Raw genomic sequence first — 26,310 nt, 5'->3', positions numbered from 1 at the left:
GAAGCTTGGCAAGAATCTGCTAAGTTAGCTGGTGAGTATGCTCTGACCCACAAGGTTAAGTTTATACCAATAAAACATTTCAAAAGGTTAATGTGGTTCATCCCAGTAAATTTGAAAATAAATCAGTAAATAATGTGAGAACTAAAGATGAAGGGAAAAACCTTATGGTCCCCTTTGACATTATTGTAGAAAACTTGGTTAGGTGATGGCAAATTATTATAAACTGAAGAGAATGGAACAGGCAGTGCCAGACACCTGTATCCAAAAAGATGAGATCTGAAAACAAAGAAAGTTTCAGATCTGTTGACATTAGGATGTTTAAATATTTTGTGTCAAAGGGTTTGGTTTCAGTGAAGGAAGAGGCTCACAAGTGCCTCTGAACACACTTCGAGGTACTGGGGCAGCCCAATCACTTGTGTTGAACAGTGTTTGGTAGTTTGGTGATGAGATTTCCACGGGTAAAATAAATTTAATCCAAGGTTTGGGAGGTGAAGAACATTCCCCGAACCTGAGAGCCTGCAATGGGCATCCTACCCCTCACAGATGTTAAGTTCACCAGCGGCCAGGAAACTAATTGCCGCCCATTCATGTTCCCATGTCCCAAGCCCTCCTGCACCATCCTTCCCGCGAGGCTCAGACATCACAGTCTCAAGTCCTCCATATTATACTAGGTGCATCTCTCCCAGCCTCCATGCCCGGCACAACTCCACAACCCTCTGTCTTTCCACTCAGCCCTATATTAGACACCTGAAAATGCTATCAGAGAGCCAAAGAGCCACCACCTCCAGCATCACGGCAGCTTGGCTTCCTCCACTCAGCCAGGTCTGAAGCTCCATACCTCCGTCTGGTGAGTTCCACATGTCCCCTTTCCTCCAATTGAAAGTTGTACATGGTTCCAAATACCTAATTTCTTGCAGCAAATGTGGTCAAGGATAGGTGCTGCAGACACTTCTGTGCCACTAATGTATTTCAACACTGCCATCTTATGATCACGAGAAAGATTAGGATGAGGGTGTCCATTTGCTTCTGTTTGAAGTAACAGAACCTATACAGGTATCAATAGGCTTTGGTCCTTTTGAGCTGGTTAGAGGACCTTTAATGTTGTCAAAAAAAAACCAATGGGTTAATGAGAATGTGCAGTTAAATTTATTGGATTATGTTTGTAAGTTCAAAGACCAGTTGCAGAACGTCTTGAAATTGACTGACGAGAATTTGAAGGTGGCTCGAGGAAAGATGAAAACCTGGTATGATAAGAAAGACTAATGAAGTCGATAAAACACCTGATTGGAGATGCAAAACACAAATTTGTCACATAAATATGTTGAAGCTATATATTTTGAGAATTCAGGTGTTAGTAAAGAACAACCTTCTGCAGAGGTCTTGGTTGTGGACAAGATTAAAGATTATGAGACAGTACAAGCTGACTCTTATGAGAGTCCCTTTAAACAAAACATTGTTCCAGTTTGGCTGTCTAATTCAACCATTTTGCAGAATCTGGATGATAAAATTAAATCATCTACAGCCCAGGAAAAGGAGCAATTGAAAGAGCTACTTCTAAAATTTAAAAATTAGTTTCCAGATGTGCCTCAAAGAATCTCAATGATTTGTCATTGATGTGGATGTAGGAGAAGCGAGTCCCATAAAACAATACCCCTATTGAATAAACATTGAAAAGAGTATGATGATGGATCAGGAGTTGGAATACATGTAGGAAAATTATAAGACCTTCGAACTCAAATTGGAGTTCTCCTTGTGTTCTGGTACCTAAAACACAGATTCTGTTCAGATGACAGAAAGGTTAATGTGGTAACCAAAACATGCTATCGCAGTCCTAGAACTGATTATTTTATTGATAAAACTGAGAAAGCTAAATTTCTTAGTAAGGTGGATCTGCTGAAGGGTTACTGGTGTTTGCCACTACCCAAAAGAGGAAGGGATGTTTCTGCATTTGTGACACCGTCAGCCATGTACCAATACAATGTGCTACCTTTTGGCATGAAAAATGCCCCAGCTGCTTTCCAAAGCATGATAAACTCCGTAATCCAAGGTTTAAAACATACAGATGCTTATATATTGACAACTTAGTCACAAAAAGTAGCACATGGGAAGAATATCTGATGGAATTGGAGAAATTGTTTGCAAGATTATCTGAAGCAAACTTAACTAAAGTTAAGTTCACTTTGCTAAAAGTAAATATGAACATGGTACTGTGACATAACTAGGACATATAGTTGGTCGGGGCAAAATTGCACCTATTCAAGTGAAAGTGCAGGCGATTTCTAAATTCTCTATTCCCAATGGCAAGCAGTGAGATTTTTAGGAATGGCAGGATATTTTTGAAAGATTTGCAAGAATTTTGCAGAATTTGCTCTTCCTTTAACCAATCTTCTGAAGAAGGTGGAGAAATTTGTGTGGACAAAATCTTGTCAGAAAGTTTTAGAAAATTCAAATGAGATATTGCGCCATAGCCTTGTTTTAAAATCTCCTGATTTGGACAAACCATTTTCTTTAGTTGTGGATGCAAGTGAAGAAGCTGTGGGAGCAGTGTTATTCCAAAAGAATGATTGTGATGGTATTGATCATCCAGTGGCTTACTTTTCCAAGGAATTCAATGAACATTAAAAAAATTATTCTACCATACAGAAAGAACTATTGTCCCTTGTACTGACTTTGTAGCACTTTGATGTTTATAACTGCATAGCTCAGGGACCAATTATTGTGTATACTTGCAGAGGGTCGAGCAACCGTGCAGTTAAATGGGCTGAATTGCTGCCTCAGTCGGTTGTTACAAGATGGCATGGGCTCCCCCTTCCCTTCTCATGAGAAGTCCGCATTTGGCAGCACACATTGCCTGGGAGATGTCACCAAATCCTGGATGAGTGTTGCTGGGCAAGCAGTGACCCCACAATGCGCTGACATCAGTCCCATAGACCAGCATGTCCCGGCCAGGAAGTGGGTCATCCCCTAAAAGCAGCATGAAAGATTCAAATATAATCAGTTACTGGTTCATCCTCATGTTGATTCATTTCAGTAGCACTGCCGTTAGCAGCCGCTACAGTAGTGACCCCGAAGGTTCCAATATCTTTCAAACCCACCTTGAATGCGAAAAAATGCACTGCTACAGTCAAAATGACTATGACCAATGCTGTGGGCATGCATTTGCTGCTCTTCTGGGCCAACCAGTACAGGAATTGGTTACAACTGGCCAAGTCACAGTTCCAGGACAGAGGCATCGTCTCAAAGGTACATCGTCAGCACCTTGGGCGTGCTACAACAGCCAAAGTATCCTCCAATGGAGCACAAGTACCAGCAATTCTAGCATTTCCTCCTCTATTCCCTGGAACTCAGCCAACACGAGCGTGAATATGAAAGGCCTGGGTGATAGAAACCCTTCCGAGCACATGCACAAAATGATGACTTTAGCAGAGGCCCGCTCAAACTGTTTCTTGTTTAAGACCCCCTTCCTCTCCGAGCTACTGGTGCATGTTTCCTTGGCAATATCAGACGTGGACTTCAGTGCCCCAAGCCTGGTAGCCAAGGAAACACACAGACTTTTCCACACCCTACAGCAGAGCTCAATATATGTACAAATGATCTGCACCATCAGCGGCTCCAGCTCAGCCCCTGTACCAGCAGTAGATGAGCCCCAACTGCAATGCAATGAGCGCTCAGACAAATGGAGCGATTAGTTTCTACCACTGCAGATGGGACCGCAATGCCTGGCGGTGTGTCCCTCCATGCTCGTACCCCAATGCCAAGTTGAGTGTAGTGACGTGATAGCCAGCCACTGATAGTGGTCTTGGTGATTGGCACACATAAAAGCCTACTCTACCTAAGGGACTAGCAGACAAGGAGGGATTTCCTAGTCGACAAGAGGGCAGAGATAAGCCTCATCCCACTGATGTACTTTGAGCTCAAGTACAATCCCAAGGGCCTTCCCCTTCAACAATCAATGGCTCCTCCATTCCAAGCTTCAGCACCTGTCTAGACACAATCCATGCTGCAGAAACTGTTTTCCATTGTAAGTGTACTATTGCGTCCATTGGGCAAGCCTACTCAGAGCCAATTTCCTCTGGACACACAAGCTCCTGATAGAACTGAACAGATTCCACTTGGTCAATGCTACCATGTTCGTCGTACCCCCTCATGCTACAGCAACGTTCCTTTTTGCCATTGGGCATCCACGCTCTAGACCACAACGAATATGCCTTTTTACTAGCCAAGTATCCTTCACTGTTGCCGCCCAATTTCCATGCCACTAAACCAACACATGGCATGGAGCACATCGAAACCACCAGACCACCAATGTTTGCACAGGCATGGCACCTCCTGCAGGACAAACTTCTCCAGCCAAGACCGAGTTTGCTGCCATGGAGGAGTTGGGTATCAGCCGCCATTCAAACAGCCCCTGGGCATCCCCACTGCACATGGTCCAGAAGAACTCCGGCAGTGACTACAGACAGCTCAATGATGTCACAGTCCCAGATAGATACCCCATCCCAAACGTCCAAAACTTTGCTACATGGCTCCAGGGTTGCCGAATTTTCTCAAAGGTGGACCTCATCAAGGGGTACCATAAGATTCTAGTGCATCCCAATGACATCCAGAAAACAGCCATTATTACACCTCTTGGCCTTTTCGAGTTCCTCCAGATTCCTTTCAGATTAAAGAATGCAGCCCAGACATTTCAGCATCTCATGGACATGGTTGGCAGGGACCTCAATTTCATCTTTGTCTATATGGATGACATCCTCATTGCCAGCATGCACAGGACACACCCGACTCACCTATTCGACAGGTTACAGGAGTTCAGACTCACAGTGAACCTGGATAAGTGCCAATTCAGCCTGTAAACAATTGATTTCCTTGAACAAATTATAATCCGTGAGGGGGCCATGCTGCTGCCAGATAAGATAGAAGCGATCCAGTGATTCCCCAGGCTGAGCACCATCAAAGGTCTACAGGAATTCCTAGGGATGGTGAACTCATATCATTATTTCCTCCTGGGAGCAGCCACCTTCATGCAACCCCTATTCGACCTCATCAAACTCAGCAACAAGGTGCTCCAGTGGACATACGAAACAACTGAAACATTCCAGGCAACAAAAGCAGCACTAGCGGAGGTCACATCTTTGATTCATCCTGATTCTTCCTCCACCGCCTCCCCCCCCCCCCCCCCATCCCCAGCCGTTACAACAGACACATCGGACAGAAGCGGTCGGCGTGGTGCTGGAGCAGTGGGTCAATGAATAGTGCATCCTAATAGTGAATCCCCTGGCCAACTCAGCAAACATCTCGACACCAGAACTCAAATACAGTGTGTTCGACCGTGAGCTGTTGGCCCTGTACCTGCCAATACGACATTTCTAGTGCATTAGAAGGAAGGGCTTTTGTCACCTACAGACCGCAAGCCATTGACTCATGCACTCAGCAAGTTCCCAGACCCATTGTCGGCAAGCAACGACACCTCTCCTACATTTCTGAGTATACTATGGACATTTGCCATGTTGCAGGCAAGTCCAAAGTTGTAGCCGACATTCCGTCCAGACCTGCCATCTCTGCTATCTCAGGACTCCATGTTGCTCAACTGGCCAAAGGCCAAGCAGAGGATCCGGACGTCCAGGCCTACCAGGCCACCATCACCCATCCTACCTGGCAACAGTGGGTGTTCAACCAAATTCATAGCCTGTCACATCCTTCCATAAGGTCCATGGTCCACCTGCTGAACAAGTTCATGTGACACGCCTCCACCACGATGTAACTCTATGGGCTAAGACGTGCTTGGATTGCCAGCACACCAGAGTGCACAGACACACGAAAACCCTGCTCCAGGGTTTTGCCCTGGTGCAACACCAGTTTGACCAAGTGCATGTAGACAAGATATGCGGTATTTCTTCACAATAATTGACCATTTTACCCATTGGTCAGAAGTTATAACCCTGCTCACATATGACCCAGTGCCACAGATGTCCTCCAGTGCTTGAGGGAACAGATGGGTAAGCTGAAACCTTTGCCACCTTCCCGACACAACTCACCACCCTGCCACATCTCTACAGATCTAAAGTCCACTGACTTCATTTTTATTCAGAGGACAGCAAGGAACACCCCTGCAATGCCCCTACAAAGGCCCATTCAAGGTGTTTACAGCGCGATGGTGTCATTTTCACCCAGGACATTGGCAGGTGGCAGCACGTTTACCATTGACCACCTCAAGGCAGTGCATATGAACTCAGGCCAGTTTGTCCTGGCTCGCCATGTCAGACACAGAGGTAGCCTGCCTAGACAGTACTGTGACTTGCTCAAAGGGAGGCAGCGATTCTGGAGGGAGTGGTGTCTGAGTGACCATGCAGTTAGACGGGCCAAATCACCACACCAGTCAGTTGGTACAAGATGATGCGTGCCCCTTCCCCTTCTCAGGAGAACCCCACGTTTGGCAACACACATTGCCTGGGAGATGTAACCACTTCCTGGTTGCACGTCGCTGGGCAGGCAGTGACTCCACAATGCACTGATGTCACTCCCATAGACTTCCAGTCAGGAAGTGGGTCGTCCCCTAAAAGCAGCACGAGAGATTCCAATAGAAGTTAGATACTGGTTCACCCTCGTGTTGGGTGAACGTACCTCATTTCAGTAAATTGCCGTTAGCAGCCGCTACATACTGATCATAATCCCTTGGTGTTCTTAAGTAAGATGAAAAACAAAAATCAAAGATGATTAAACTGGAGTTTAATTCTGCAAGAATAGAATTTAATGATAACTTGCATGAAAGGAAAAAAATGTAATTGCTGATTGCCTTTCACAATGTTAAGTTTGCAATGTTTCACAGCAAAATGAAACTTATTAGATGTATACCCTTCTAAAAGAATGTTATTTGTCTGTATTCTGTTATATAACAATAATGAAGGTATTAGTTAATGTTGTAGATTGTAGTTTAACATTTTTACTCTTAAAACTCAAATTTTTCTTTGTTGGAAGGAGGTATTATGAGTTCCTGTATAGACAGTGGGAACTGAATGGTCACAGTTAGCATTTAATATTTCAGACAAGTACTATCACAACACAAGTCAGAGCCCAGTGACAATTCGATACATTGGAAGAACAGAGGGAAAACTTGTCAGTCTGTTCCAGATTCAATACATTTGCAAAGACATTGTGATTTTGCAAAGAAGAACCACTGTGACGCTGGAGAGAAAACAGCTTTTTGAAACAGCTCGTGGCCGGCCATTCTGTGGAATTCAGAGCAAAACATGCTCTGTGAATGACTGGCCCTTTTCGGTGGATTGACCTGTGCCAGGAGGGTCTTTTGGGAAGCAGAGTGCTTCATTTTGAGTGGGACTAACAGTAAAGATCACTTGAAGAGACCTGTGCCAGGGTCTTGGAAGCCTGTGGAGGCCGCCCAGTTTGAGTCTCACCTATAAAAGGACCAGGAGTGTTATGACTACAGCTCGTTGGATGGACATTTCTTCAAAGGCAACACAAAGAGAATTCGTGAGTCTGTAGCAGCCACAACTCCATTCTCCCCATTAGTTCAACATTAATTCTGGGCATCAAATTTCAAAGGCCTATACTTCAACACTGAATTTGAAAGACTAAACTTTGAATTAACTTTCTAGATTTTGGCCTGGACGGACACACACACAAACTCCACATAGTTGAGGATAGATATAATGGTAAGGATAGTTTAAGAGTTAAGACTATAATTTAAGAGTTAGACATAAAATTGGTATTTTAGATTTAAACACTGTCTGGTTCATTGCCTATTGATGCTCGTTCGTAAATGGTTTGTAACAAAATTGTAAGCCAATTAGTTTAATCTGATTGATTAAATCTAATCCTTCCTTATTAGGCTTCTTTATATTAGCTGTATAAGAAATAATTTGCCCTTTTATATATGCTTTCATAGTATCCCAAACAATTAGATTAGAAACGGTTAGAATTAATTTATGAAGAAAAACTGAATCTATTCTTCCATAAAAATCTTTATCTGAGGGCAAAGTGGAATTAAAATGCCAATGCCTCATAACAGGAATGTCAGGAAAGTTCAAAGACAAGAGAACAGGTCCATGATCAGATATCACTATTCTTTGACATTCACATGATTTGGTCAGTGAAATCAATTGATTATCTATTAAAAAATAATAAATCAGAGTATAGTTGTAATGCACATTTGAAAAAAAATATTCTCTGCTATTAGGATATAAAAACCGCCAAACATCTGAAATACCAAAATTTCTTTAGGAAAAGAGTGAATTATAGCTGCAGATTTACTTAGAACAGCGGGTTTAGAAGAAGAATTATCTAAAACAGTATTTAACCAATAATTAAAATCTACTCTCCACCACCTCCCACCCCCCCTCCCTCAATACCAGAGAATATTGACTTAAATCAGGTAGGGCTGAAAAAAAATCTTTCAAAAACTTTATTGGTTCGGGTGGATATATATGTTAGCAAAAACAACCATTTTATTATGTAATTTACCTGTATGAATAATATAACGACCTTGATTACTGATAAAGTGTAACGAATGACAAATAGAATGTTTTAATTAAAATGGAAACTCCCTGATTCTAGCATCAGAAGAATGGAAACACTGTCCTCTCCATTTAGAATAGATCCTCTCCTTATCAGAATTCCTGATATGGTTTCTTGAAGAAAAACAATATCAGCCTTTAGATGCCTAACATGAGCAAATGCCCTACAGTGTTTAATTGGACCATTCATACCATTAATATTCAATGATATGTCTAATTGGGTTAATCGTGAGTCATAATTAATATTAACGCTGTGAAAACAATCCAACTGTGTCTGTCACCATACAAAGAGTCGTCACTTTGAAACCACTTTGCAACATGAAATATGTAAGCCATGAGACAAACATAACCTTGCAAATCCAAAAAAAAACACACAAAAACCCCTCCCACCCGTACTTTCCAACTCTGAAGGTTGCAAGACATTTGCAACCATCTCAAAAATACATTTTAATTCTCACACTTCTACTGTAAATATTTATATAGCTCCTTATATGAACAAACAGAATTAATAATTTTTCCCCAAAGAAAGCTCTATTGAAAAGAACTTGAACCAAAGTGAAAAATACAAAGTTAGATGTGAAGATAAGCTATATATGCACATACAATCTTGTAAATGTATTTTTATCTTCACCTTAATTAGACCTAATCATCTGACCTCCACTATCCTGTGCAGCAGGAAATTCCAGACATTTCAAATTTTTAAATACATTTCTATTAATTTTAGAGATACAACACAGTAACAGGCCCTTTTGGCCCATGAGCCCTTGCTGCCCAAACACACCCAATTAACCTACAATCCATGTACGTTATTGGAGAGTGGGAAGAAACTGGAGCACCCAGAGGAAACCCAAATATGTCACAGGAAGAACATACAAACTCCCTACAAACAGCAGCGCATTCGAACCCATGTCGCCAAATTTATGTTTTTAAAAAAGATAAACACACAAATACTTAACATACAAGTTTAAACATTGCCCCCAGCATGAATCTGCTGGTGGGTCAGTGTCAGATGACTGAGAAAATCCTTCCCCACACACTGCACAGGTGAAGGGCCTCTCATCAGTGAGGAGACATCAGAGGATTATAAGGTGGGACAACTTGGCAAACCCTCAGCTGCACTCAGTAGAGGAAAGCCCTCTTACCAGTGTGGACCCACCGGCGAACATCAGGCTAGAGATGTGGGGTGAAGCCCTTATCACAATCGTTACAGGGGAAGGACCTCTCCCCCGATGTGGATTGGCTGCTGGGTCTAAGGCTAGAGTAGTGGGTGAATAATTCGTAATATTCAGGGCAGGTGGAGGGCCTCCCTTTGGTAAGGATCTGCCAGTGGGTCTTCAGGCTCAAGGACTGGGTGAAGCCCTTGCTGCATTCGGGGCAGGTGAAGGGCTACAGCTGGTGTGGATCTGCCGATGGGACTTCAGGTGAGAGAACTGAGTGAACCCCTTGCTGCAGTCAGGGCAGGTGAAGGGCCTCTCCCCGGTGTGGATCCTCCGGTGGGTCTTCAGGCTGGAGGAGTAGGCAAAGCCCTTGTTGCACTCAGGGCAGGAGAAGGGCCACTCATCAGTGTGGATCCGCTGGTGGGTCTTCAGGCTTGAAGAGCTGGTGAAGCCCTTGCTGCACTCAGGGCAGGTGAAGGGCCTTTCCCTGGTGTGGATTCGCTGGTGGGACTTAAGGTGAGAGGATTGGATGAAGCCCTTGCCGCACTCGGGGCAAGTGAAGGGCCTCTCCCCAGTATGGGTCCGCCGATGGGACTTCAGTTTAGAGGACTGAGTGAATCCCTTGCCGCACTCTGGGCAGGAGAAGGGGCACTCACCAGTGTGAACCTGCCGGTGGGTCAGCAAATCCCATGATCGATTAAACCCCTTGCCACACTCAGGGCAAGTGAAGGGCCTTTCCTTGGCATGGATCCGCTGGTGGGACTTCAGGCTAGAGGACTGGGTGAACCCCTTGCCGCACTCAGGGCAGGTGAAGGGCCTCTCCTTGGTGTGGATTCGCCGGTGAGATTTCAAGTTAGAGTAGTTGGTGAAGCTCTTGCTGCACTCAGGGCAGGTGAAGGGCTTCTCTCCAGTATGGATCCGCCGATGGGAATTCAAGTGAAAGACCTGGGTGAAGCCCTTGCCGCACTCAGGGCAGGTGAAGGGCCATTCGCCAGTGTGAACCTGCCTGTGGTTCAGCAAGGCTGACGATTGACTGAACCCCTTGCTGCATTCAGGGCAGGTGAAGGGCCTCTCCCCAGTGTGGATCCGCTGGTGGGACTTCAGGTTAGAGGAGTGGGTGAAGCCCTTGCCACACTCGGGGCAGGTGAAGGGCTTCTCACCAGTGTGGATGCGCTGGTGGGACCTCAGATGAGAGAACTGAGTGAAGCCCTTCCCACACTCAGGACAGGTGATCGGCCGCTCCCCGGTGTGGGCCTGCTGGTGGGCACTCATTTCGGAAGGCAGAGTGGACTCCTTCACACACAGCAGCTGAGTGACCAACTTCCGTTAGGATGTGCTCTTGATGCCAAATTCATCAGTGGAAAGAACACTGTGTTCACTGCAGTTTCATCCAACTACTCCAGGTAAAATCCAGCTAATCATGAAGCAAAATTTTAGTCTGGGACAGAAAATTGATTTTCAAGCATCAACAGCGATCGATCACTTTTAACAGGAAAATATTTTCTCACTCTTTCAGCGATGTGGAAAATAAATTATTTGGCTTCACTCCAGTTTTGTTCATCAAAGCCTCTCAGAGGATGTGCTTGTGTTTCCCCCGAACCTCTGCGCAACTGGCCAAAATTCATTGCAGTCAGTGGTCCTTAATACTCTTATTCGGGGGTGTGATTCTCACTGCTTTGCCAGTCACAATGTGGCTTGTAATCTCAGACAAAGAAATAAAACAGACAACCATCTCTTCTTCACTGATGTGACTGGCACTAATGTTGCCTTTGATTCCCATCCACAACTCCTCTGCTTTTATCACCCTGCAAAACAAGTGTATCTACATCATTATTCAGAGAAAGGCAGCAAGGTAGAACAGGTCACTTTAGTCTCTGTTGTCAGCTATTGGCTATATTCCCACCTTAGTCAGAAAGTTGGGACTTTGTAGGCATTAATTGAGCCAAGAAGTTCATTGAATCATAAAGGTAATGAGAGTTTTGTAAAGGGTCCCAACCTGAAACGTTGGCCTAGGATGTGACCTGACCCACTAACTCCCTGCGGCTTCCCATGGTTCACTCAAAGTTCCAGCATCTGCAGCTTTTGTGTTCTTCTACAGAGGGTTTTATTGTCTGGGAATTAAATTTAGTTCATTGTCTGTTTTTTAATCTCAGCCCCAACTGAAGCTGTTCCCTCAACAATGTGGATGTTGGCGCAGGGAGAGTGCTACTGGCGAGTGGAACCAATGGAGTTAAACAAGTCTGCAGACGCTGAGGGTGAGTGCTAAACACAAACCTGCTGGATAAACTCAGCAGGTCACGCAGCATCCATGGGAAATAAAGGGGAACTTATTCCTTGAAGAGCTCAGGCCCGAAACAATGGTAATAATCTTTACCTCCTATGGACACTGCAAGACCGCTGAGTTCCTCAGCATTTCTGTGTGTTTTTATGACCAACATTTTCAGCCTGGGCACTTGCTTAGGTATAAGCAAAAATAGGCAGGAATCAGACTAAAAAGTTAGGGGTGGGGGAAGGTGCCAAACAGAGGCCACCTGTAAATTGGAGGAACACCTTGTATTCTGTCTGAGCCTTCTCCAATCAGACAGCATTCCCACTCCTACCAGAGAGTTACTCTTTCCCTCATCACCTTAGTGATTTTTCTCTTCTACCCTCTCACCTGTGTTCACTTGCGTCGTTCTCCATCATTTCCGCACCTACCACATGATCCCACCACTAGACACAAACTGTATTCCCCTCTCCTCATGGTCTTCTGCAGGGACCGCTCCCTCCATGACTCCCTTGTCCACTCCTCCTTCCCCACCAATTGCCCCCTTGGTACCTACCCCTGTGACCGCAGGAGATACTCCACTTAAACCCACACCTCATCTTTCACCACCATTCGGGACCCTTCCAAGTGAAGAAACAAGTGAATCTGCAGGGGTTATCTACAGCGTCCAGTGCTCCCGCTGTGGTCTCTTCTACATCATTGATTGGGAGATCCCTTTGTTGAGCACCTAAGTTCTGCCTGCTGCAATAGCGTGGATTTGTGGCCACTCATTTCAATTCCCAGTCTCATTCCTTTGTTCACTTCTTTCAATGGTCTCATGCACGGCCAGACTGAGACCACCCACAAATTCAAGGAACAATACCTCATCTTCCATCTGAACACTTTCCAACCACATGGTATTAACAAAGACTTAATGAGTTTCTTGAGTCTCCTGCTTCTTCTTCGCTCTGAGCCTTCCCCCACCATTCTCTCCCCCCCCCCCCCCCTTTTCCCCATCCCCTTCCACAGAGCCAAAACCAATGATCCCCTCTCCTCTTATCATATCCAGTTAGGACTTTCCATTGATGGAATCCTCCCCCTGCCATTCTTCAGCTTTTATTCTGACACCTTTCTATTCTTTGCTTATTGATGAGAGGCATTGATTGCGTGTAGGGTCAGAGGCTTTTTCTAAGGGCTGAAATGGTTGCTACAAGGGGACATAGATTTAAGGTGCTGGGAGTAGGTAGAGATGTCGGGGGTACTTTTTTAAAAAAAAACGCAAATTGCTGGGTGCGTGGATTGGGCTGCAAGCAATGGTAATGGAGGTGGATGTCTGGATAGGTACATGGAGCTTCAAAAAATGGAGGGGTATGGGTAAGCCTAGTAATTTCTTGGTCGGGACATGTTTGGCTCTAGGTTTTCTGTTTCTAAAAGGTTCAGGCCCAAAATGACAGTACGGTAATATGTCTGTACATCCTTTAGACGCTGTGAGTCCGGCTGAGATCTCCAGTATTTCTGTGCTTTTTTCTACTTGCGACCTATGAGCCTGAGCTCCTTCACCTTCTCTCCCCACCCCACCCCCCACCTTTTTATTCAGGGGTCTGCTTGTTTTTCCTCGTCCCTTTACGAAGAGCCCAGGCCCAAAACTTTACTCTCCCTTTTACTTCCAGCATGTTTGTGCAGTGGGAAGGGAACTCATGTCCGCCTCTTTACCCTTTTTGGATCACGAGCACATTAGAGGAGTGAAAGTCTTGGCAGAGAGGGGAGTGCTAGAGAACCAGTTTAAAAAGAACACGGGAGGCATAGGGTTTAGCAGAGTGTTGATTTGTGGGAGTGAGTAATTGAGATCATTGGCAGGGACAAACAAAAGGAGGGGTAGCAAGTGGCCCAGTGTAGGATTGGGAGTGGGAATGGTACTGAGGCTTTGGCTCGAGAAACTTCAGCGAGCTGAGGAAGAGCTTGAGCCAGAGAGGTGTGGGTGGTGTTTCTTTAATTAATTTAATTAACTTTGGACCAGGTAATGGATGCAGTAGTTAGGGTGGTCCAGTAGGATGTGGGAAGTCAGAGAACAGGTTGGGGAAGTGGGCAGAGGAATGGAAGATTAAGTTAAATGTGAGGTTATCCATTTGCAGGCAGTAATAAGAGAGCAAAGTATTTTTTAAATGGAGTCGAACTAGGGAGTGGGGTAGTGCAAAGGGATCTGGGTCGACTCGTACACCAGTTACTAAAAGCTAGCATGCAGGTTCAGCAAGCTGTGAAGAAGGCAAATGGCATGTTGGCTTTCATAAAGAGGGGATTGGAGTATAGGAGCAAAGATGCCCTCCTGCAGTTGTACAAGGGCCCTGGTGAGACCTCACCTGGAATATTGTGTCCAGTACTGGTCCCCAAAGTTGAGGAAGGACATACTCGCTATAAAGGGAGTGCAGCACAGATTTATAAGGTTAGTTCCTGGGATGGCAGGATTGACATATGCTGAAAGGTTAGAAAGACTGGGCTTATCTATGTGGGAACTTAGGGTGACTGATAGTGTCCCTGGGAACTACGTGTGCAGGAAGTGTGTTCAGTTGCAGCTCCTGATTGACCGCATGACAGCACTGGAGCTGCGCATGGACTCACTCTGGAGCATCCGGGATGCTGAGGATTTGGTGGATAACACCTTTAGCAAATTGGTCACACCACAGCTTCATAGGGTTGAGGGAGATAGGGACTGGGTGACCAAGGGTAAGAGTAAGAACAGGAGGGTAGTGCAGGAGTCTCCTGTGGTCATTTCCCTGAAAAACAGATATTCCGCTTTGGATGTTGTTGGGGGAGATGGCCCATCAGGAGAAGGCAGCAGTAGCCAGGGTCAGGACACTGTGAGTGGCTCTGCTGTGCAAGAGGGCTGGAAAAAGAGTGGTAGGTCAATAGTCATAGGGAATTCAATTGTAAAGGGAATAGACAGGAGCTTCTGTGGCCATACACGGGTCTCCCGATTGGTGTGTTGCCTCCCGGGTGCAAGGGTCAGGGATATCACGGAGCGGCTGCAGGGCATTCTGGATGGGGAGGGTGAACAGCCAACTGTCGTGGTCCATGTTGATACCAACGACATAGGAAAAAAGTGGGATGAGGTCCTACAAGCAAAATTCAGGGAGCTTGGAAGGAAGTTAAGGAGTAGGACCTCTAGGGTAATAATCTCTGGATTATTGCCAGTGTCACGAGCTAGTCAGAGTAGGAATTGCAGGATAGATAGAATGAATATGTGGCTTGAACAGTGGTGTAGGTGGGAAGGGTTCAGATTCTTGGGGCATTGGAATGGAAAGTGACAGGGTTAATTCTGTAACTCAAGTTCGGAACTTAAAGAAGGGTGACTTTGAGGGTATGAGACACGAATTGATTAAGTTAGATTGGCAATTGTTACTTAAAGGATTAACTGTAGAAAGGCAATGGCAAACATTTAAGGATCACCTGGATGAAATACAGCGTTTGTTCATCCCGGTTTGGAAAAAGAATAACTCAAGGAGGGTAGTACATCCTTGGATAACAAGGGAAATCAGGGAGAGTATCAAGTGTAAAGAGGAAGCATATGGACTAGGCAGGAAAAACAGAATACCAGAGGATTGGGAGAAATTCAGAGTTCTACAGAGGAAGACAAAGAGATTAATCAAGAAAGGCAAAAGAGATTATGAGAGAAAGTTGGCAGAGAACATAAAAAATGACTGCAAAAGTTTTTATAGAGAAAGAGACTAGTAAAGATAAATGTGGGTCCCTTGCAGTCAGAAACAGGTGAATTGGTCATGGGGAACAAGGACATGGCAGACCAATTAAATAACTACTTTAGTTCAGTCTTCACTAGGGAAAATATGAATAATCCAGGAAATAATAGGGGACCTTGGGGCTAATGTGACAGAAGAACTGTGGAAAATAAGTGCAGGTTATGAGGTTGTGTTGGATAAATTGAAGGGATTAAAGGCAGACAAGTCCCCAGGGCCAGATGGTCTGCATCCCAGAGTGCTAAAGGAAGTAGCCCATGAAATAGTGCATGCATTGTTGATAATTTTTCAAAACTCTTTAGATTCTGGAGTCATTCCTGAGGACTGGAGGGTGGCTAATGTAACTCCACTTTTTAAAAAGGGAGGGAAAAGAAATCAGGGAATTATAGACCAGTTAGCTTGACATCGGTAGTGGGGAAAATGTTAAGAGTCAGTTATTAAAGATGTGATTGTGACACATCTGGAAAGTGGTGAATTCATTGGTCAGAGCCAGCGTGGTTTTATGAAGGGAAAATCGTGTCTGACTAATCTTATTGAATTTTTTGAGGATGTAACTAGTAGAGTGGATAGGGGAGAACCAGTAGATGTGGTTTACCTGGATTTTCAGAAGGCTTTTGATAAGGTCCCACACAGGAGATTACTATACAAACTTAAGGCACAGGGTATAGGGGATATGGTATTGAGGTGGATAAAGAATTGGTTGACAGATAGGAAGCAAAGAGTAGGAATAAACAGGTACTTTTCGGAATGGCAGTCAGTTACTAGTGGGGTACCACAAGGCTCAGTGCTGGGATCCCAGTTATTTACGATATATATTAATGATTTAGATGAGGAAATAGAAAACAGCATGTCCAAGTTTGCAGATGACACGAAGCTGGGTGGGATTGTAAGCTGTGTAGAGGCTGTTAATAGTGTGCAGGGTGACTTGGACAGGTTGGGTGAGTGGGCAAATGCATGGCAGATGCATTATAATGTGGATAAGTGTGTGGTTATCCACTTTGGAGGAAAGAATGGGAGGGCTGAGTACTATCTTAATGGTATCCAATTAGGAAAAGGGGAGATGCAAAGAGACCTGGGTGTCGCTGTGCATCAGTCATTAAAAGTGGGCAGGCAGGTGCAGCAAGCAGTAAAAAGGGCAAATGGTATGTTGGCATTCATATCAAGAGGATTCGAGTTCAGGAGCAGAGAGGTATTGATGCAGTTGTATAGGGCCTTGGTGAGACCTCACCTGGAGTATTGTGTTCAGTTCTGGTCTCCTTATCTGAGGAAGGACATCATTGTCATGGAGAGAGTGCAGAAAAGGTTTACCAGATTGATACCAGGGATGACGGGACTTGCATATGAAGAAAGGCTAGAACGACTGGGCTTGTACTCGCTGGAGTTTAAACGATTAAGAGGAGATTTAATAGAAACGTTCAAAATTCTTGAGGGATTTGACAGGCTAGATGCAGGAAGATTGTTCCCAATGTTGAGCAAGTCTAGAACCAGGGGTCACAGTTTAAGGATGAGGAAGAATTCTTTCACTCAGAGGGTGGTGAATTTATGGAATTCTCTGCCACAGGAAGTGATTGAGGCCAGTTCCATAGCTATATTTAAGAGAGAATTAGATTTAGTACTTGTGACTAGGGGGATCAGGGGGTATGGAGAGAGATGAAACAGGGTACTGAGTGGATGATCAGCCATGATCAAAATGAATGGCGGTGTAGGCTTGAAGGGCCAAATGACACCTATTTTCTATGTTTCTATCTGCGATGGAGTTTAGAAGGATGAGGGGAGACATGATTGAGGTAGATAAGATTATCAAGGGGCTAGACAGGGTGAAATTAGATTACATGTTCCCAATGTTGGGACAGACTAGGACTAGAAATCATAGTTTAAGAATACAGGGAAGGGCCTTTAGGACAGATGAGAATTTTTTTTTAACCCAGAGAAGTGTGGATCTGTGGAATGCTTTGCCGCAGAGGGTGGAAGGGGCAGATTCACTGGATATGTTCCAAAGGGAATTAGGTAAGGCTCTGGGCAGGGGATTTAAGGGTTATGGGGATAAGGCTGGGAATGGACAGTGAAAAATGGGTTGATGGGCCAATTGGCCTTCTCCAGCACCTACTGTCTATTGACAGCATGTTTGTTCCTGATGACTATATCTGCAAAAGTTGCATCCAGCAACAACTCCTGACAAACCGAGTCAAGGGATCTATCTGAAGCTGTATGAACTCTGGATCATAAGGGAGGCAGAGGTAGTGATAAACAGCAGTATCAGGGAGGCAGTCATCCCTAAAAAGTCAGGAGACAGGTAACTGTCACAAGAAGGAATGGCAAGAGGCAGAAAGAGCAGAGTACCCCTGTGGCCATCCCCATCAACAAGTATAATGTTTTAGGTACTGTTGAGGGGGTCGGGGGGGGGTGGAAATGATCTACCAGACACAAGTGGTGATCATGTCTCTTGCAAAAAGGCTATCTCCCTGGCTCAGAAAGGAAGGGGGGAGTAAAGGAGAGTTATGATATTTGGGGACTCTTTGGTTAGGAAAGCAGATAGAAGGTTCTGTGAACAAGATCGAGACTCCCAGCTGCTAGGGTCAGGGATGTTCCCAATTGAGTACATAGCATTCTGGAGGGGGAGGGTGATCAGCCAGTTGTTGTGGTTCATGTGGGTACCAATTATATAGATAGGAGTGGGGATGAGGTCCTGAAAAAGGAATATGGGGAGTTAGGAAAGTTAAAAAGCAGGACCTCAAAGGTGGTGATCTCAGGATTCCTGCCTATGCCATGCGCCAAAGACGGTAGGAATAGCAAGTTATGGCAGATGAATGCGTGGCTGATAAGTTGGAACAGTGCTCAAATTTCTGGATCATTGGGATCTCTTCGAGGGAAAGTCTGACCTATAGAAAAAGGACAGGCTGCACTTGACAGGGGGACCAATATCCTGGTGGGCAAGTTTCCTAGAACTGTAATCGAAGGTTTAAACTAGTTTGATGGTGGGGGGTGGGAAAGCGGTGGGAATCAGAATGAGAGGGCAGAGATTAGGGTAGAAGGACAAATGCATGATGCTATGTGCTCTGAGTTGGTGAGGAAGGACAGACAGGAGACAAAACATAAAGGTAGCCAGTTAGAGGGTTTGAAATATATCTATTTCAACACTTGGAGTGTGAGGAATAAAGAGGATGAACTCAGAGCTTGGATCAGTATGTGAAACTACGATGTTGTGGCTGTTTTTGGCTGGAGGAAGGACAGGATTGGCTGATGCAGGCACCGGGGTTTATATGTTTTTAAAAAAAATGTAAGATAGGAGGTAGAAAAGGGGGAGAAGCATTACTGGCCATGGATAGTATCATGGCGAGAGAAAGGGAGCATGCTGTAGAGGGAGTGTCCACTGAATCAGTGTGGGTGGAAGTCAGAAGGGAGCTATCACTTTGCTGGGAATAGTCTATAGACCCCCAAATAGCCTTCAGGATACCACGTAGCAGATAAACAGGCAGATTTTGGAATGATGCAGGAAATACAAGGTTGAAGTTATGAATGATTTATGACTGGCACCTACGGACTGCAAGAGGGACAAATGGGGCTGAATTTGTAAAGTGTGTACAAGAAAGATTCCTTACACAGTATGTGGACTGGTTGACAGTTGGAGAGGCCAGACTGGACCTGGTTAGGTGGCAGATTTCTTGGTGGGGGAGCATTTTGGTGAGAGTGACCACAACTCCCTTTGCTATGGAAAAAGATAAAAACAGTCAAACTGGGAAAGTGCTAATTATGAAGGGATGAGGGAAAAATTGGAAACAGATGTTTAAGGGTGAAAGCACAGAGGTAAGGTGGAGGAAGTTTAGGGTTCAAGATAGGGATGTCCCACTGGGACAAGGAAAAGATGGTAGGAAAAGGGAACCGTGGCTGATTAAACAGGTGAAGCAACTAGTCAAGAGGAAGAAGGAAACATACATTAGATATAGGAAGCAGGAAACAGAGAAGTATATTGTAGCCTGGAAGGAGCTTACAAAAGGAATTAGAGGAGAGCTTGAAGGGGGTATCAGAATGCGCTGACACGTAGAATTAAGGAGAACCCCAAGTCATTCTATATTAAGAACAGAATGATGATGAGAATAAAGGTGGGGCCACTAAAGGATAAGGGGGCAACATGTACCTGAAGGCGGAGGAGGCTGGGGAGATCCCAAATGAATACTTGGCTTCAGTATTCACAAAAGGACTTTGATCACAGTGTGACAGAATATGTTGTGTATATAGATATGATTTGGGGAGATAAAGTGTGGCAGGTTTCTTTTAGTATCGGTCACATGCAAACACTTCAAAACAGATCTCATTTTAAATACTGGAGCTCTGCTCAAGCTAGACAGGCCTGCTCCGAATACCTTTCCAAAAGCTTTGGGGAGAGCCCAAGGGACTACATTAATGGATAGTTGTTTTGAAAAGCAACAGATGAAAGAACTCTGAGGATTAGGTTCAGAGCAGCAAACTGTCAGTTGCTGTTCTAAGAAGGTCATGTGGTTTTGCAAGCATAGAGACTAAAACAGGCTCCCTCTGAGAGAGGAAGAGAGTGAATTCAGTTCAGCAGCTGGGACTGGAACCTGGCAAGCTTGTGGAAAACCCCATTTTGAAGATGGGTTGTGAGTGCTTAGTTCAGCCTGGTCAAAGCCCTTGTGGTCCATACAAGAGAAGAGGACTGGATGCCTAATGTTTCACTTGAAATAAGAGAAACAAAAAGGAACTCCTTGGTGACCTGAAAGAAAGAGGTCATCACCTTGAAAACCCTGATGGGGCAAGTTTCTTCGGCAAGACACTGACATGGCTGATTAGAAGGGATCTTTAAACAACAAATCTTTCTCTGAAAACCAACAAAAACCTTCCTGAGCAGTAATCATTTACCTTTCAAGCATCAAAGCCTTGTGAACTTCATAAATGTTTAAGAATTGCCTGCAACCAGTGAACTTGAATGAGAAGTGAGATTGGACTGTGAATCAAAGAACACACACATTACATACATGTGCTCTTAGAATTAGAATGGGGTTAAGTTAGGTTAGTTAAATTAATAGTAATAAATTAGAGTTTGATCCTGTTTTCATATTTAAAGAAAATTAAAAGCAACTTTTGTTTAAGTAACCATTTGTCTTAGTGAATGTCTATTGCTGCTGAGTTTTGAGGTCCTCTGGGCACATAACAACAGTGAGGTGGAAATTGAACAGGCCTGTGAGGGGGGCGTGGCAAGATGGCGTAGGGAACAGACGTGCCTTCCAGACCTCTCCTGACTCTGATTTATTGTTTTGTCTTTAAGTGCCCTTTAAAGTTCTTTTAAAAGTTTATAAATAATAAGGTGTTAGATTAGTGCCTAATGGTTTATATGCAAAAAAAGGTAAAAGAAAACATCAACAGACTGTTAAAAAACTACATTTTCCAAAATTGTCTGAGCCTACTTGTTTACAAGAAGCCAGAACTCAGCGTAGAATGGATCCAGAGGAAGACGTACAGAGTTCGGCATTGAAGCTCCATTTTAAGCCGGTGAGGCTCTCTGAAGGTCGCACTCAACAGCTTTCAGACAAAGGGCTGGACGGGTGCAAGTATTTCACACAACAGCCACTGTGAGTGCTGTTACTGAGACTTTGACAGTTGAATCAGCTGGGGCGCAACCAGCTGGAGAGTTAAAGAGCTGTCATTCGACTGCTACAGTGGTGGCGCTGCAAAATGCATCTTCAATTACAACGGTTTTTCCAGACATTGATTCAGTGAAGATGATTAAAGAGATTTGGCTTAAAGATAACCCTGATCTTCAGTCTCCTGGCATTGCTGGGGGGACTTTGAGAGGGATTTTTATACGAAGTCAAACTGCTGGAAAAGATACTAAATTAAGGGAAGGGACAGAAGATCCCGTGGTCTCTAAGGAACAGCAAGACTCCATTATGCCTGAATCTACTTCTGTTGAAATGTCTGTTAAGGATCTTGTAGATAAAATATATCCTGTATTGAGTCACTTAGCTAATTTTGTGAACCTGTTTATTTCCAAGATTAATGCGATGGCGGAAGTCATTAATGGAGCTTTTAAGCTTGAAACCATTGAAAGATTTGAAATGTGTGATCAAGGTTTAGTCGATGCACAGGATCAACTGCAAGATGAAAATAGAATAATTGAAACATTGCAGATCCAAAATAAAAATTTAGCAAAAAAGGTTGATTATTTGGAGAATCAATCTAGACGGAACAACGTGAAAATTGTTGGTTTGCCAGAAGGCATAGAAGGATCAGATCCAAGAAAATTTTTTACTGAATGGATTCCACGAGTGTTAGGACAGGATAAATTCCCTGAAGGTTTAATACTGGAATGTGCTTATAGAGTTTTAAGAAGAAAATCTTTTTCAGGACAGAATCCAAGATCTGTTTTGATCCGTTGTTTAAACTATTGTGACAGAGAGACAATTTTACGTACGGCTATTAGAAATGCCCAGCAAAATAGATCTCCTTTGATGGTTCAGAATAATCCTGTTTTCTTCTATCAAGATTTGAGTCAAGAAATTATGTTTCAACGACGCGAATTTAATTCTGTGAAAGAACGGTTGTGGAAAAAAAGACATAAGGCAACATTCAGGTATTCTGCGGTACTGAAGATTTTTTAGGATGGAAATTAGCCAAAGTATTTTGACAATCCTAAAGAGGTTATGGACTTTGCTCAGTCTCTTCCAATCATGCAGTTTCAGGAACGATGTAGTCCTTCAAGGTCTCCAAAGAGAGTAGAGATGTAAGGTGGGATCCAGTTTTTTAAAAGAAATGGAAGCAATGGTGACCGAAGTGGTAATGTTGATTTAAAAAAAAATCTTTTTTTTTGAGGAGAGTTTAGATAGTTTAAATAATGATGATAGTTTAATGAAATGGGAGTTGGGAGAGGGAACTGGGTGGGCACTAGTTTCCAGAAGTCATCTACCTGTGAGTTATCTCACACCCAATACTTTGGGGGAGTTACCGCTTTGGGCGGTTTAAACAGGAGGAGGTAGTTGTGACCTCCGATCTGTTTTTTTTTCCTTCTTTTTAATGTTTGGGTTAAGAAGTGAAGGTTTTTTTTTTTAATTATTTTTTTTAAATAAATAATTTTTTTTAAAACTCTTTTTGTTTTCTGATTGTAATTGAGGGAATTAGGAGGTTTTTTTCTCTTTTTTCTTTCTTTTTTAAGAGGATGATGTCACAGAAGATAATAAGTCAAAAATTGAGGATGTTGAATTAGATGAAGAGGAAGATGAGGGGAAAGGTGATAAGAAGAAAAAGAAGAAAATTAAGTACAAATACATTGAGGGAGAAGAGTTTAATAAAATTAAGTTAATTTCGATAGAGAATTTTGAAGATGTTATAAATGAAGAATATGGAGAATTTTATAAGAGTTTGAACTTTTTTCTTTTTTTTATTTTTATACAAGGGAGGGGAAGGGAATAAAAAGTTTATCTGATTGTTTTTCTAAGGGATGTTTTTGTTCTCTCGATGAATTATAAAGGAAACTTTGTATTAATGGAAATTCTGTATTTATGTATTATTAATTATGATTTTTTTGTATAACATATATGTGGTTGATATATGATTTTAATATTTGAACTTAATTTTAAAGTGGATTTCATTTGTTAAATACATGTATTATGTTTGATTTAAATATATGTTTAAGGGTATTATTTTAGTATTGATATTTTTTTGTTGTTAGTAATTTTTTTTGTTGTTAAGTTTTATCCTTTTTTTGTAAGTGGGGTTTTTTCTATTTTATTTACAACATTGTTAATTAATTCTTCACTCTTTATTTTGGGGGGGAAGGTTGGACTAATTTTAAATTAGATGATTAATGTTGTGTTATAATTATTGGGGGGGTTAATTTGTGTAGTTTAATGATGTAGTATTCTAATTTTTATTATCTTATTTTTTATTATTTCTTTAAATGTAATTTTTATTTTATTCATGTCATAAAATTTTAAATAAAGTTTTAAAAAAAACAGGCCTGTGAGCTAGACAATCTGGAGATTATGGAAGTGGAAGTGTTGGATCTTCTTAAAAATAAGATTGATATCCCCCAGGGCTGTACCTGATATACCCCAGGCTGGTGTGGAGGGTGAGAGAAGAGATATTTGGGGAAGAAGCTATGATCTTTGAATCATCTTTGGCCACAGGGAATGTCCCAGAAAATTCTGGAAATTATAGACTAGAAAGTCTTACGTCAGTGGTGTGCAAACTAGGTGTGCAAATTCTTCAGGATAGGATCTATGAGCATTTGGAGAAGTACAGTCTACTCAAGGATAGAGTATCATGCTTTTGTGAAGAGAAAGTTGTGTCTCACCAGTCTAATTGAACATTTTGAGGTTATAAAAGAAATCGATGGAGGTAGTGAGGTACATGGCTATTTGCAAGGCATTCTCCATTCTCCAAGGGCACCCATGAGAAATTCATCCAGAAAGTCATGAGGCACAGGATCAGTGGAACCTTGGCTGTGTAGATAAAAAATTGCCTTGTAGGAAGAAAGCAGAGAGAAGTAGTGGAAGGAAAGTATTCTGTTCTGAGACTCCTGTTCATTGTGATTTTCATAAATGACCTGGATGAGGAGGCAGAAGTATGAGTGTTAGTTTGAGGATGACATGAAGGCTGAAGGAGTTGCGGATAGAGCTGAAAGCTGTCGAAGGTTACGATAAGATATCGACAACATACAGAGTTGATCAGAAAAGAGGCAAATGGATTTAAATCCAGATAAATGTGAGGTAATGCCTTTTGGAAGGACAATCCAGAGGCTGATTACAGGGTAATGGTTAGTTACTTAAGAATATGGATGAACAGAGGGACCTTGGGGGTTCAAATCCATACATCACTGCACAGGTTGATAGGATATTTAAGAAAGTCACTGCTGGGATTCATTAATAGGGGTATTGAATTGAGAAATAGAGAGGTTATGATACAACTCTACAAATCTTTGGTTCAGTTTGGTCACCTCATTATAAGAAGGATGTGGAAGCTATGGAGAGGATATAGAGAAGATTTACCAGGATATTGCCTGGATTGGGAAACACGTTTTATGAGGCAAGGTGAGCAGAACAGGGACTTTTCTCTTTGGAGCATATTAGGACGAGAAGAGATTTGATAGAGGTTTATGAGATTACAAGAGGCAAAGACAGGATTCCCAAGGCAGGATCAGCAAACACCAGATGACATCTATACAAAGTTAAGAATGGCAAGTTTAGGGAAGACATCAGGGTTAGTTTTTTTTAAAAACACAAAGAGTAGTGGGTGCCTGGAATATCTTGTCAGGTACGGTGGTGAAGGCGGAAACATTTGAGAGCATTTAAGAGACTCTTAGAGAGACACAGAGGATTATGGGGTATGGAATTTAATACTTTTTTTTAAAGGTATATATGGTTCGGCACAACATCATGTTCTATACTGTCCCAATCTCTCCCTACAGTAATAAAATGACCCCACACTCTCCCGACAGCCCTATCTCAGGCCCCACAGCCCCACTCTCTCCCCACAACTCTGTATCAGTCCCCACACTGATCCCACCCAGGGTAGGGAAGGTTTAGTACGTTTTAGGAAGAAATATATATGTCAGCACAAAACCCAGGGCCGAAGGGTCTGGGTTGTGCTGTTCTGCTCAAAGTCCCAAAATGCCCCGCGTTCCTGAACCCGCTCTATCGGGCCCAGACAAGGCGCACGGGGCCTTGCAGGGCCGCCCCCGCCCGAGTGTGCCCTTCCTACCAGGGCCGAGCCGTTCATCCGGCTGGGTCTCCCAGGTCCTGGCGCAGCGGCCAATTCCCACAGGGAAGCGGGACCCAAACTGGGCGGTGGCGACGTCCGAAACCTCCACTTTCCGCCAACCGGAGAGCAAATGTAGGCAGCCCCGTTTTGTGACGTCACTGCCGCCCCGTGCCGCCTGCGTCCTTCGGCCCTCAGCTCGGATAGGGCGTTTTCATCAAGGAGAGGATTCTGGGAGAGCTCAGCTGCCATTTCGTTCTGTGGCAGTGAGGGAAAATAATCGCCATAAACATGTTAAAGGCAGCGCTTGAGCTCGTCAACATGATCTTCCCTGTTGGGCGGGATGGAGCCGGATTCACCGAGCAGCAAAATGAGCATCTGCTCCGAGTGTCCAAGGGCCCCGCGCTAACCAATTCCAGCGCGAGGCGACGTCAGATGGGCGACCCAACACCTCCCTCCAACTGGCGCAGGCGGAGCGATTCTCATGCATACGCAGTGAATGCCCGGGCGCTGCCGATTGACAGATTCCTGGCGGCGACCGCCCCGTCACGTGATGGCGTGCCCTGCCCCAACCGCATGCGCGCTGCCGATTCTCTGATGGCTGCCTCCTCCCTGGCTGCATGTGCGCTGACGTCACAGGACCTGCGTGCGTGCCTGTGCGCCGTCACCTCAACAACGGGCTAGTGCCGTGGAGGAGCCCTTGAGGGAGGTGAGACTTGCCCTGTGCGGGCGGAGCGGGAGGGGCCCCGAGTGCTCGGTCCTTGGCCTTGTTGGAGCCGGAGGTGCTGGGGGGAGGGGTCGGGCCGGTGGGGGAAGGGGCAGGTGCTATACCCAACACTAACCTCCACCCCTTGACTGGGTCCTTTCTAACTAATAAGATTACATCGGGCCCAGGACTACGTGAGAATTAGAATACATCT

At 43.9% G+C, this 26,310-nt stretch overlaps 1 protein-coding gene across 6 annotated transcripts in view; it reads right to left on the bottom strand.

Annotated features, from left to right (window-relative positions):
• The window catches only part of LOC138755030 (gastrula zinc finger protein XlCGF8.2DB-like), a 45,169-nt gene extending 19,194 nt beyond the window's left edge, over window positions 1–25,975 (bottom strand). For 2 of the 6 annotated variants that reach the window (XR_011352000.1, XR_011352001.1), the window contains exons 1-2: window positions 25,394–25,973; window positions 10,345–11,493 (exon numbers count right to left, since the gene is read on the bottom strand). Coding sequence is in view for 4 of the 6 variants with exons in the window: in XM_069920197.1 (XP_069776298.1) it covers window positions 9,872–10,960 (1,089 nt within the window). In the remaining 2 variants the exon portion in view is untranslated. Of the gene's footprint in view, window positions 1–1,804; window positions 2,965–6,725; window positions 11,494–19,281; window positions 19,389–25,393 lie in introns of those variants that run through there. The other 4 variants (XM_069920198.1, XM_069920197.1, XM_069920199.1 and 1 more) reach the window with 4 other exon arrangements.
• Window positions 25,976–26,310: the final 335 nt, after the last annotated feature.

This window comes from Narcine bancroftii, chromosome 2 (genome assembly GCF_036971445.1).
Source record: "Narcine bancroftii isolate sNarBan1 chromosome 2, sNarBan1.hap1, whole genome shotgun sequence".
NCBI classification, from domain to species: Eukaryota; Metazoa; Chordata; class Chondrichthyes; order Torpediniformes; family Narcinidae; genus Narcine; species Narcine bancroftii.
Note: the sequence above shows the minus strand (reverse complement) of the source record. Positions and strands in the feature narration are given on the sequence as shown.